We start from the raw sequence: 13,314 nt of genomic DNA, 5'->3' as shown, positions 1-13,314 counted from the left end.
ACTGACATAGAATCTTGTTTTGTACTCCGGGAACCAGCGAGCTGGTTCAGTATGCCCTAAAAATATACACTGCTTAATTTGTAAAAAGTAAAACTTTATTTCACAAAAGTAATGAAAATTGCCTTAAACACTACAGTTAAAAATGTATGCTCATCAAGATTTTTTTTCTTTTTTTTAAAGAAATTAATACTTTATTCCGCAACAATGCATTTAACTGATTAAAAAGGGACAGACTTTTACATACTTGGAAAAACATTATTACAGTTTACACAAAAATATTAAGCAGCACAGCTGTTTTCAAAATTGATTAATAAGAAGAAATGTTTCTTGAGATCAGGATATTAGACTGGAGTAATGATGCTGAAATTTTAGGTTTTTCCATCACAGGAATAACTTACATTTTAAAATATGTATACATTTTTCTCAAAGACATCCGTCTTTCGGATGAGACGTTAAACCGAGGTCCTGACTCTCTGTGGTCATTAAAAATCCCATGGCACTTCTCGTAAAGAGTAGGGGTGTAACCCCGGTGTCCTGGCCAAAGTCCCTCTACTGGCCCTTGTCAATCATGGCCTCCTAATAATCCCCATCCACTTGATTGGCTCTATCTCTCTCTCCTCTCCACCTGTAGCTGGTGTGTGGTGAGCGCACTGGCGCCGTTGTCCTGTGGCTGCCGTCGCATCATCCAAGTGGATGCTGCACACTGCTGGTGGTTGAGGAGACCCCCTCACATGATTGTAAAGCGCTTTGGGTGTACAGCAATACACAATAAAGCGCTATATAAATGCATCATTCATTCATTCATTCATTTATATAAAATATTTAATATTTCACCGAATAAATTGGCAAGCATAAAATAATTCTTTGAAAAATAGAACCCAGACTTTTGATCAGTTTAATCATTGTTATTGTTGTTCATCGTGTTTTGTCTGTTTGTTAGGATGCAAAGGAGCAGGTGTCTCCTCTAGCTGCCACTCTGGAGAAACTCCAGCAGGAGAAACAGGACCTTGCTGAGCGCAGGAGACAGAAACAGGAGGAAGGACAGGAAAAGGTATTGGTTAATTTGTTTTGTTTCATCTGACTTATTTTCTTATTACTGTGAAATTATTTACCTCAATGTACTACATCAGAGGTTGTAGATATTTTCTTTAATGCAAGATGAAGTCATTGCTTATCATCAGAGTCGACTAAAGCTTTATACTTTCTTTTAGATAAATGCAATCAAGGAAAAAGTTAAAAACTTGACCCTCCTTGAAAGAGAGATTACCAAGTACATAGAAGATGGCAAGGACAGCTACAAAGAGGTACAACAAAATGATCTGTTTAGCTCTCATTTCCTATATGCAATTTATTTTTCTATTTATTTTCTTGTTTACTCTGACTTTTTTAGCAAAAAGAAACTGAGCAACAAGAGGTGGACAAACAACTACACGAGGCTGAAAAACAGCGAGAGAAGATCAATAAAGACATTGGAAACATTCGACAAGATATTGACACTCAGAAGGTGCCAAGCAAAGCTTGCTGTGTTTTTGCTTTTGTTGTTGCATAGGCCTATGTTTTGGTGTATATACTTCTAATACTGTGCTCATGTACACATCAAAAGTGCTGAAAAACTAATCACCAAAAACTTAATACCATGCAGCTAACAGCATTTCAAGAAATCGAAACGTCAGTGAATTGTCTGTGACAAAAATTTATAATAAAATTTACACCTGTGAAGTTGGGTGGCTGATGACATGTACAATGTCCAAAAGTATAAATCTTGGATTTAAAATCGCATTTAAACCTGGAAATAAAAGTTTAGAAAAAGTTCAAACAGAAATGTTTAATGTGAGATTAAGAAACATTTAATATTCCACTTTTTATTTCCGAGGTCACACATCGCCTGCGTTTACACTTGGCATTAACATGCGATCACCGTGATCCAATCAATCAGATTGGATCATCGGTGAAATCAGGACTTCTCTCTCTGGATAACCAATCGGATATTTCTTTCCTGTGCAATATTTAAATAAGTCTGCAGAGAATAGCCCCGGTGCAAAGTTAACCTGAAGTGGTGGGATTTCTTTTGAAAACCATTTTCAGTCATGGGACATTTTACAAATCAAAATAAGTGTATGAGTCTCACTAGCGCTCCATGGCCTGGTGTTCTCCATTTCTCTTCTGAAAGTTAGGGAAAGAGGGGGTGGATTTTTGCGTGACATTGACCAGCGAATGCAGACATGATGGCTGGGTTGCATTTACATTACGCTGAGATCCGAACACAATACATCCTTGACTATATCTTGACCAGCACACGCTGATCAGATAACATTCAGATCAGAAGCATATTTACACTTGTCGTCTCGATGTGTATGTGGACAACATCCGGATACAGGTCACATGTTAATACCAAATGTAAATGCAGCCATCAAGTGAGCATATTGAACACTTGTAACATCAGAATTCAAAAATTCTTAAAATCTTCTGACCTCTTAATTAATTGGATGCAGTTGTCAGCTGCTAATTTGAAATTATACTATACCAATTGATTAATCATCTGAGACCACTTGTCTGAATACATATTTTGTCGTAATATGGTTACTTTTTTCCCAAAAATAAAGCATATGGCTTTCTATTTTATTTGTGGTTAAATGATTGGTTTTTAACAGGTTCAAGAGCGCTGGCTACAGGACAACCTGACCTTACGAAAGCGTGTGGAGGAGCTGAAAGAGGTGTCTAGGAAACGTGAAGACTTGGTTAAGGAGATGGGCAACATGCAAGTTCGGCAACTGCGCAAGTATGAGATCACATGTTATAGCAATCAAGTACCATTTAGGAAGTCCTGACAATGTTTGACACACTTTCAGAAGCTCAGAAGACTTAAAGTGCAGAGTACACTCTATAGTTACCGTAACTCTAGATCAATCCATCTCACTAAATCCAAATTACTTTACTGTTAACTAGTTTGCAGTGATCTTTTTGAAGTGTGCAAGGGGACGTCAAATTAATGTGTATTTTAAAAAGTCTGTCTTCTGTTGTCAAGTGAGCGGCAAGAAGTGGAACGAAAGTTGGAGGACCTAAAAAAGAACCGCAGTGTGGCTCTTGGTCGACAGAAAGGATATGAAGATGAGATCCTCCGTTTTCGTAAAGAGCTTAGTGAGGATCAATATTGCCGGGCCGAGGATCTCTACAGAGACCAAATGATTGTGATGAGAACAACAGAGTTGGCCAATAAGGACCTGGACATCTACTACAAAGCCCTAGACCAGTAAGTAGGTTTTGTTATCAGGGGTTTTCTGAAGGGTAGTTTCAGGCAGCGGTTTGTCGGAGTGTGTAGGTATGGTTTTGATGTGGTTCAGCAGACAGTAAGCAGCAGCAGGCCATATGCACTATTATCTAAACTAAAGGAAGTCTGACTCAGACTTTTAGCCCTAATGATGCAGTTGAATCATCACTAACTGGTGGGATTCATCAAAGGGACTCCCCAAAAACAGATAAAACTATTGTAACCATTGCAACAGTCATTTTGCCATTTTTAGGTGTTAACAGTATTAGAAAAAAAAAATCTATTGTAATATATACAAAATTAGGTCCAAAACAATGTATTATCAAATATATAAATTTGTATTCATTTGTTGTTATTATTCAGAAACTACTGAAAAATTGTTTAACAGATAAAGTGATTTACATATGGGAAACATAGCGATTTTTCATACAAGCGTGAACTATACTCGCAGTACTGAAATCAGGGCTCGCTAAATTTCGCGATCCCTAGTAGCCCTTTGGGCAGGCACTCTTCAGAGCTTGGTAGCCTGAAATAAATTGAACTAGCCCGAATAATAAAGCCATTTTTTTATGTAGAAAATTAGATAGGAGTCAAAACATCAGTCAATCTTGTCAATCCACCGGTTCACATTTACAACCATGTTTGCTGTGTATAATTCTGGGTCGATTTTCACATTGGTCTGAACAAAAACAGCAGATGGGCTTATTGCCAGCAGGTGGCACATTTGGAATGGCAAAAATATAGCGGTTTCCCCAGTAACTGCAGTACACAGTGCTCCGCTCATAAATGCTACCTCCTCAGGCATTACAGGTCAGATGAAATGAAAATACTATTGAAACTTTTCTCAATGCGGTTGGTTCCCTTCAGAGATACATAAATATAAAAACATTCTCACCGTGTTTTGACTTTAAGAGGTGCAGTTCTCATATTTACTAAAATAAATCCTTTTGAAGTTTAATCTACACATTAAGCCATATTACATTTTACATATTACATATTACATTGTCTGTCCGTCCCCAAATTGAAGACCTCTTGAAATTATAATTAAGAATTTTCTTATACCATTTAAGGTATTTAAGACTTTTTATGGCCTTATATTTGATGCATTTTACTGGAAGACACAATAGGTCCAGGCGTTGGGCTAGCAATTTTGCGAGCCCTGTGAAATACTTTGTAAAGCTATTGTAAGCTAGACCAGAAATAAAGATGCAGAAAGGTAAAATCATGTTTTTATGTAGGTTTTTATTTGTAAGAAATGCCTTTGATTGGTAGTTTAAATGCTGATTGAAGAAGTCTGTCTTCAGCTCAGCTGTTTCGTAAAGGTCTCAGAGGAATGGGAAGACATACGATTCTGGGATATGGCTTTTTACCACTTTATCATGGAACCCTTAGGTAATACTCACTCACTGACTGTACTAGAGGGAACATAGACCTGTACATGTGTTATAAGCTAGGAAGGTGCTGTTCCAGTTACAGTCTTGAAGCCTTTAAATTAATGGAGGCGGCTATAGGCAACCAATGGAGTTTGACCACAGGAGGTGTGAGGTGGGCACTTTTTGGTTGATTGAGGATCAACAATTATCCAGGACTCGTTTATATTCAGACAAACCAGCTTAGATGGTGGTATTGTCAAATTAGAATGGCAGATAGAGCTATGCAAGGAGTTTGCTTATATTGAGAACAGGAGAGGACCAAATACCAATCCCTGAAGATCCCCAGTGGTTAGCTGATGGACCTTGAATATCTGTCCTTCAAGGAAGCTTAAAAAAATAAAATTACCTGTAGTAAAAGCTGTGTTGAAGATTTGTGATTGTGGGTAAAAGCCAGGAGAAATATATTTTGAAAAATGTAGGTAAATAGGATGCAAAAGACAGGTGGTAGGACAGCTGTGAAAAGTTTTGAGACATCTGTCTCTATTGATATTTTTACACACAAGGGGCTTTTGCACCTGAGGAACCTTTTTATAGTTCCTAGAACCTTTGGTGGAAGTACCCACATTTTGGCATGTTCGCACTGCAGGAAATAGGAAAGTATTTAGTTCTGGGAACTCCGTTTGGGGAAGCTAAATTAGCTTCTACTTCAGAGTAGGGTCTGACAGTTCTATAGGAACTGTCAGTGACGTAAGTGTATGTTGACTGGCCAAATGCACACGAAACACCGGTTTCCCGGCACATTTAAAAAGCCATGTAAAAATATTTACTCAACAAACATGGAAGACAGTGATAATTGCATTTACCTGTTGTCTGCAGTGTTGTGTTCTTTCATCAGCCTCGATAACACTGCAAGTTGTCATAGAATATTTTGTCTCTTAGCCCAGATTTTTGGTCTTTTAGTTGCATAAATTGAATGTTTATATTCCATCTCCGTTATCATGACACACAACAAAAACATCTCAGATTACAGTGTCCTTCATTCTCAACGGTTGTTGATGTTTGAATTAAGACATCGCTGTTGGACGCTTCAGATTTCCTGGTGCTGATGTGAATGCAACCAGGCACGAGGGAGAACTTGGTTCTCTAGGAACCACCCTGCTGGCTAGTTCCTAGAACTAAGTGGTGCCAAAGCCCCTATAATTGTGGAACTAGTACTGAATATAAATTCAGTTCCTTGTGAAACTATACTGGTTCTGCTAAAATTCTAATGCCGTTTTTCCACCGAAGATATAGGGATGCCAGAAATGTGTTTAAATTTAAATTTACAAAAAATTTATTTAAACTACTTTATCGTGGAGCTACTGTCCAAGTTACGGTTTCAGTAGTGTGAATAAGTTCAAGAAGTGACGTACACCAGACTTGAAGTCAAATTCCACCACATGAACATCCTGGCTTCTGCATAAATACACATTTCTGCAGCATGCATTCATATCAAAAACGCGGTCTAAATGATGTTGCTGGTTTCTCATGGAGGAATATACAGAGGAAGTCCTAAGTCATCATTGGTTTGATCAGTTGATTAGTATCGTCCTGTGCATTCACAGAAGTTACATCAGCAGGTCTTAATCACTCTGGTGTCATCTACAGTGCTGAGGCTTTATCCTTACTTTTTCAGGAAATCTTCAATTTCTTATGTTTAAATGGTGTGAATGATTTTTCTTTGGTCAATACCACAGTTGTCAGTATAGTAAAAATCAGTCATTTCAATCCAAAAATATTTATTAGTAAGTATTGGAGATAGTGGTATATTAATGATATTATATTGTATATTATATAAAAATAATTGCTCAATTGTAAATGTATTATTAATAAATCAATAGCATGTTTTGAATAATGACTATTTTAGACTTTAATCAGTATGCACTAGAAATAGGCCAAATTGTGCAACACTCTCAAAAACCACAATATATTCTTAAAAGGTTTCAGGGTTTGTCACATGGTTCCTAGCAAACCTTTGGATGTGGCCTATCATTAGATACAAATCGATTTCTTTTTTCAGATTTGTTTTTGAGAAATTACGGTAAATATTGCATAAAATAAGTGATTTTATCCCCATTTTGGTTAACCATCCACTACATTTAATTTGGCTTTTTATGCCAAATGCATTGTATTGTGCAAAGTACTTTCAGCCACTTGATGATATTTTGCAATTGACAAGATTAGTTTGCCTTATTTATTTTTCATGAACCCTTTACAGTTTTTACTACAAATGTATGCAAGATGCATGCAAGACCTATGTATGCAAGACAGCAAATGAAACACAAAAGGCCCAAACATATGTCACAGAATTGCACACCGCATGTCTCTATTGAGCATCATTTTTGTGTAGCATAAGCCAAGAGCAGAACTACACCATGCACATTGTGGCACTTCAGATAATTATTCAGATGCTGAGTAGTTACTTTATTAACAACGCATAGCTAGCCACAAGCCATAAAAGACAAAATGGAAAAAAGCAGCAGCTTTGAGCATGCTGACAGGTTTAACAACAGTAATGTTGTGCAGTCACACACAGTCGCTAATAAATAATGTTATGTTACAAAATATAATACTAAGCCTATTATAAGCTTGGCATCATATTTACATACAGTAAAATATAAAAACATACTCGCCATTAGAAGAGATGAATTCTAGCTAACTGACCAACTGTCGATTAAATAATCTAGTTATGTGCTGTCATGTGATCAGTGCAAATACTATCTGTTCAAGTATAATTGTGTTGTGTTCTACATTAAATGAGATTTCAGGAGGGGGGTGACCGCTAGTTTGGGGGTTCTGGTCCTGCTTGAAAATGGTCAGGGAATCAGCATTCTGGATAGGGGTTGGAAGATCATTCCACCAGCCAGGAACGGTAAATGAAAATGTTCTGGAAAGTGATTGTGCTTCTTTGTGATGGTACCATGAGGCATCGCTCACTAGTGGATCTCAGACTTCTGGAGGGGGTTAGAGGGGGAATACACACAGAAAACATTCTTTCCTTCTGAAATGGATAGTTGGATTTTAGATTTTGAATATTCAAGCATTCCATAATATCTTCTAGGTATGTTCTCTGACCATTTGAAAACCTATATTGGTCGACCATTGATGCATCAAAGTCAAACCTAACTGCTATAGTCTCTATAACTGCTTGCCAGATATCGGTGCTTTAAAGATTGATTGCACATTTGCTAAGTCTGAGAATCAGGATTTATGAATGTGACGTCACTTATCAAATTCTCTACAGCTGTGTGCTTCAGAAGGCCACTGTACATGGACAGCTGTCCAAAGAACTCTGATTTCTAGGCTTTTGATAGAGTGCAGCCTGGTAAAGCAGTTTTCTTCTGGTAAAGTACTGCGGCTGACAATAAACCAGCTGACCTGTTCTTCTCACCATGATACCATCATTGCTGTTTCTGCAGAGGAGTAGAGGAAGTGTGGCAATCTGATAGGACACATATGCTTAGATGCAAAATTTCAACTAATTCTAATAGTTCTAATAAATAGTTTTTTGAAAAATACTAATAAAATACTATAAACTCTAATCAGTCAGATTAAATAACAGAATCATTGTAAGTGAATTTAGGCAGAATAGCATTTTTATTTACATTTATGAATGGGATACAATAACCCCATGTTAAAATTTTCTGAAGATTTACTATGAGTTTTAGATAGTGGCAAAGGTGTTTTATTTATTTTTGTTTTTATTTTTTTATTACAGAACAATAATGAAGTTTCACAGCATGAAGATGGAGGAGATTAATAAAATCATCAGAGATTTATGGCGGAGCACATACAGAGGACAAGGTCTGCCATGATTGGTGCTTGACTTAATATATCCCATGCTGATTATTTCTTTAAACACAAATATATTGTTGTTAACGTGTCTCCTGATCTCTCACAGACATTGAGTATGTGGAGATACGCTCTGATGTGGATGAGAACACCTCTGCTGGCCTGAAAAGAAGAACCTATAACTATAGAGTGGTAATGGTCAAAGGAGACACTGCTTTGGACATGCGTGGACGTTGCAGTGCTGGGCAAAAGGTCAAAAAGCCACTACATGCATCATGGGTTTCTTTAGAAAATGCATTGCATGTTTGTGCTCTCTTACCACTCCATTGAAAAGTTATTTTCATGCCCTATGGGTCCCCATTAACTGTAGTGTACATAAAATAAGTGAAGCATATTTAATGAAAACACTATCTGTTGACAAAGCTGTCGTTAGATTTTGGAGCTGAGAAGAGGTTGGTGACACTTCTTTTAGTCAAACCACTCCTAGCCGATGGTTTTATTGGTTTCTAGATCAGACTGTTACTAGATTGGAATGTAACTGCAAAATTGTCTATTTTTATTATTTCCAATAAAATGTTTGTAATCTGCAGTGTTTCTCTGCAGGTTCTTGCCTCTCTCATAATACGGTTGGCTCTGGCTGAGACGTTTTGTCTGAACTGTGGGATTCTGGCACTGGATGAGCCCACCACCAACCTAGACAGAGAGAATATAGAGTCTCTGGCACACGCACTGGTGGAGTAAGTCTTTATTTAAAATATATACACTATATTGGCAAAAGTATTCGCTCACCCATCCAAATAATTGAATTCAGGTGTTCCAGTCACTTCCGTGGTCACAGGTGTATAAAATGAAGCACCTAGGTATGCAGACCGCTTCTACAAACATTTGTGAAAGAATGGGCCGCTCAGGAGCTCAGTGAATTCCAGTGTGGTACTGTGATAAGATGCCACCTGTGCAACAAGTCCAGTTGTGAAATTTCCTCGCTACTAAATATTCCACAGTCAACTGTCAGTGGTATTATAACAAAGTGGAAGCGATTGGGAATGACAGCAACTCAGCCACAAAGTGGTAGGCCACGTAAAATGACAGAGCAGGGTCACCGAATGCTGAGGCGCATAGTGCGCAGAGGTCGCCAACTTTTTGCAGAGTAATCGCTACAGACCTCCAAAGTTCATGTGGCCTTCAGATTAGCTCAAGAACAGTGCGTAGAGAGCTTCATGGAATGGGTTTCCATGGCCGAGCAGCTGTATCCAAGCCATACATCACCAAGTGCAATGCAAAGCATCGGATGCAGTGGTGTAAAGCACGCCGTCACTGGACTCTAGAGCAGTGGAGACGCATTCTCTGGAGTGACAAATCACGCTTCTCCATCTGGCAATCTGATGGACGAGTCTGGGTTTGGCGGTTGCCAGGAGAACAGTACTTGTCTGACTGCATTGTGCCAACTGTGAAGTTTGGTGGCGGGGGGATTATGGTGTGGGGTTGTTTTGAGCTGAGCTTGGCCCTAGTTCCAGTGAAAGGTACTCTGAATGCTTCAGCATACCAAGAGATTTTGGACAATTCCATGCTCCCAACTTTGTGGGAACACTTTGGGGATGGGCCCTTCCTGTTCCAACATGACTGCGCACCAGTGCACAAAGCAAGGTCCATAAAGACATGGATGAGTGAGTTTGGTGTGGATGAACTTGACTGGCCTGCACAGAGTCCTGACCTCATCCCAATAGAACACTTTTGGGATGAATTAGAGCGAAGACTGGGAGCCAGGCCTTCTCGTCCAACGTCAGTGTCTGACCTCATCAATGCGCCTCTAGAAGAATGGTCAAAAATTCTCATAAACACACTCCTAAACCTTGTGGAAAGCCTTCCCAGAAGAGTTGAAACTGATATAGCTGCAAAGGGTGGGCCGACGTCATATTAAACCCTATGGATTAAGAATGGGATGTCACATAAGTTCATATGCGTCTAAAGGCAGATGAGCGAATACTTTTGGCAATTTAGTGTATATACTGTACATAGCCAGTCTTTAAACAAGAAACTCTTGTCTATTTGCAGCTGGAGAAACATGACAAAACCATTTTTATTTGCTATGTAACTAAAACATCAACTTTTGGTTTCTTTGTAGGATAATCAAGAGTCGTTCTCGCCAACGCAACTTCCAGCTCCTTGTTATCACCCACGACGAGGATTTTGTGGAGCTCCTGGGACGGTCCAACTATGTGGAGCATTTCTACAGGATCAGGAAGAATCAGGACCAGTGCTCAGAGATCACGAAGTGTAACATCAACACTCTCAACTCCTACCTGCACTGATGCATCAGCTCAGATGAAAGGAGAGAGACTGTTAGTCTACAAAGGTGACAGAATCAAAGTTCAGTTTTTGGACGGTTGTTAGGCATGATCTAAACATAAGGTTTATCAGCCTCCCTGAACCTACCTAATAAAAGTGTATGTTGGCGTTCTTGTAAATTTAGTTGACTTTTTTTCAGAAATATATATACATTAAAAAAAAAAAAGAAATCTGATTCTAATTTCTCTTCTTTCATGTTGGCATCAAAAAGTATTTGGACTAGTGCTGCTGATTGATTAAAAACAATTCATCAAAATTAAACTAATCACGTTCAGTTTTTAATTAATGTAAAGCGATATTTTGGCACCAACCACATTAAATAATGTTTATATATTTATGTAATTTGGGGAAAACACATAGCTACTTTAAGATGTGCAAAAACAGATGCTTTGTTAATTGCATTATTAAATGCATTATCAAAACATCAACCCAATTTGCTTTTATTTTTAAGAAATAATGCACATGCACACATCTAGTGTTTTACAGTAAGTTTTGAATGATAAAATGATAATGTGAATTATTTAAATAATGTCTTTTTTTAAATTAATGTCTAGTGTCAGATATTTGTGGAACATGTCCATGGTTAAAATCATGAAATACATCTGTGGTTATTCTACTAGGACATGAGGGAAAAAATAAATTCAGATAAACAAAGTGTTTAGGTAACACAAATGCATGAGGAATTTGGTTTGATCATTTGTAAGCAATGCAATCCTCGCCAATGTGTCATTAGAGGGATTACTTGCCATATATGTTTCTAAAATTAGCTTTAACATTTAAGTTCAGCCAACCAACATCTTAAAATTAGTTTTCAAATGTTGTTAATCACCGGACATTTGCTGCCGTCATCATGACTAATACATCTCCAGTGTATCAATGCAACTGCAAGTACAAACACATACAGATTTGCTGCAAAAGCTATCAGTATTGATCGTTTGATTTTGCAGTAATGAAACTTATTTGCACAAGCAAACATAGTGAAGATGTGGCCTTCAGCACCCCATCTAGAGGCCTGTTACCCAAAATCATTATGATCTTTGTCGGTGTCAGTTACAGGAAATCAGGACAATATGACAAATTATCAACCACATCTCAATCAAGATATTCTGAGAGCGCGCCGTTATCAGCCAATGAACGAAGCTTAGCTTACGATGCAAAAAGGTCTTGCCTTGTGAAAGTATATATACAAAGCATTCAGCAGTGGTGGAATCAAGTACCTCTGGCCTTCAGTCAACCAAAGTCTTGAGAAATCCAAGCAGACAGACAAAATGATGAAGACTATACTTCTGCTCGCTTTTGCTGTATTAGTCTCCAGCAGTCCTGTGAAACACAGCGATAAGACTTTATTGGGAGACCTTATTGATGAGCTGGACAAAGCAATGAAAAGTTTTGCAAAGGAGCCCGAGGTAAGATTTAACTAAAGTATAGATAATAGTATAGTAACTATAGTAAGCCAAAACTGCTGACTTTAATATACAGGGTAGAAAGTAATTGCAATATTAATTTTACCTGTTATTTCTAGGGAAAATCAAGGTTCCTGACAGAACTGCAAATGGATGGCTGTAAGGTGAGATGATACACATGGATTTGTATTTTTAATGACACCAATATCACTCTTTCAGATCCTTGGGTGTCTTTTATGTGCTTAATTGTGTTTGTGCACTTTTGTTACTCTAGTATGTGGTAACATTTATGGGCTGAAGCACAAAATATTTTGATTTTCTCATTTTGTAAAGATTTTTAATGCTAACAATCAAATTTGAAGGATTCAAGCCCTGGTCTTACGTGTGATTTCAATATCTTTGCAGCATGAGTTTTTCTGCCAGGCTGAGCAAGAACTGATAAAGAAGGTTTCTGGGCTGTCTGGTGCCAAATTTGAGCATTTCCGTATTGACAAGAAACTAATGAGGAATTTAAACATGTATAACAAGCACCATGGGGTAGGTTGAACTCTAAAACTTGATGCCTTCTCTATACGATACCTCCATCCAGTTTGAGTAGAATAACCATGACATTTACTTTATTTCAGAAAACCTGCAAACCTGCTGAAGAAGGCCGAGATCAAATCCCTCTGCTTGATTTCTTGAAAAATCTCTTGACATGTGTAAAGAGTGAATTTAGCAAAATCAATCCAAATTAATTTATGAAGGATCAAATTTGTCTTTTTAAACTTGTTATTTTATTTACATTATCTGTAGCAGTACATAATGTTGTGCCTGAGGAAATGTTGCATAAATATATTTTTTAATTCTTAAATATAGTCTGATAGAATTGGTGGTGGGGGGGGGGGGGTGTAAAGTGCATATTTTGTGCAGTTTTTCTGTGCGTTCAATGGCTTACAAATGTGAACTATATTACTTTCATTGAAACAAATGTATTGTGCATTACACCCTTAATATATACAGTTTCTATTACTTTTTTGTGTGTCTTATATTGTAAGATTATTGTCCATGCAGAATGGATTAGGTGACCTCAGTATAATAAATACTAAAATGT

General features: G+C 37.7%; 2 protein-coding genes across 2 annotated transcripts in view; both read left to right on the top strand.

Annotated features, from left to right (window-relative positions):
• The window catches only part of rad50 (RAD50 homolog, double strand break repair protein), a 27,671-nt gene extending 15,594 nt beyond the window's left edge, over nt 1-12,077 (top strand). The window contains exons 18-26 of the mRNA XM_079405347.1: nt 941-1,051; nt 1,212-1,304; nt 1,391-1,504; nt 2,652-2,779; nt 3,026-3,250; nt 8,399-8,484; nt 8,582-8,724; nt 9,076-9,209; nt 10,595-12,077. Coding sequence (XP_079261473.1) covers nt 941-1,051; nt 1,212-1,304; nt 1,391-1,504; nt 2,652-2,779; nt 3,026-3,250; nt 8,399-8,484; nt 8,582-8,724; nt 9,076-9,209; nt 10,595-10,781 — 1,221 coding nt within the window. The 3' untranslated portion in view covers nt 10,782-12,077. The remainder of the gene's footprint in view (nt 1-940; nt 1,052-1,211; nt 1,305-1,390; nt 1,505-2,651; nt 2,780-3,025; nt 3,251-8,398; nt 8,485-8,581; nt 8,725-9,075; nt 9,210-10,594) is intronic.
• Nucleotides 11,869-13,314, top strand: LOC306862516 (uncharacterized protein). The gene is made up of 4 exons (XM_079405349.1): nt 11,869-12,224; nt 12,341-12,385; nt 12,627-12,758; nt 12,848-13,314. Exons 1-4 carry the CDS (start codon nt 12,087-12,089, stop codon nt 12,956-12,958), a joined length of 426 nt encoding a protein of 141 aa, XP_079261475.1. The 5' UTR covers nt 11,869-12,086; the 3' UTR covers nt 12,959-13,314.

Source organism: Barbus barbus (genome assembly GCF_936440315.1).
Source record: "Barbus barbus genome assembly, chromosome: 43".
Classification (NCBI taxonomy): Eukaryota; Metazoa; Chordata; class Actinopteri; order Cypriniformes; family Cyprinidae; genus Barbus; species Barbus barbus.
The sequence above is the reverse complement of the archived record's forward strand: the minus strand, read 5'-3'. Positions and strand labels throughout refer to the sequence as shown.

What these genes read in the sequence shown, in the direction of transcription:
- LOC306862516 (XM_079405349.1), top strand. Translation starts at nt 12,087, where the DNA reads ATGATGAAGACTATACTTCTGCTCGCTTTTGCTGTATTAGTCTCCAGC. An exon ending in GTTTTGCAAAGGAGCCCGAG is followed by an intron (nt 12,225 to 12,340) that starts GTAAGATTTAAC and finishes TGTTATTTCTAG; the next exon opens with GGAAAATCAAGGTTCCTGAC. An exon ending in TGTATAACAAGCACCATGGG is followed by an intron (nt 12,759 to 12,847) that starts GTAGGTTGAACT and finishes ACTTTATTTCAG; the next exon opens with AAAACCTGCAAACCTGCTGA.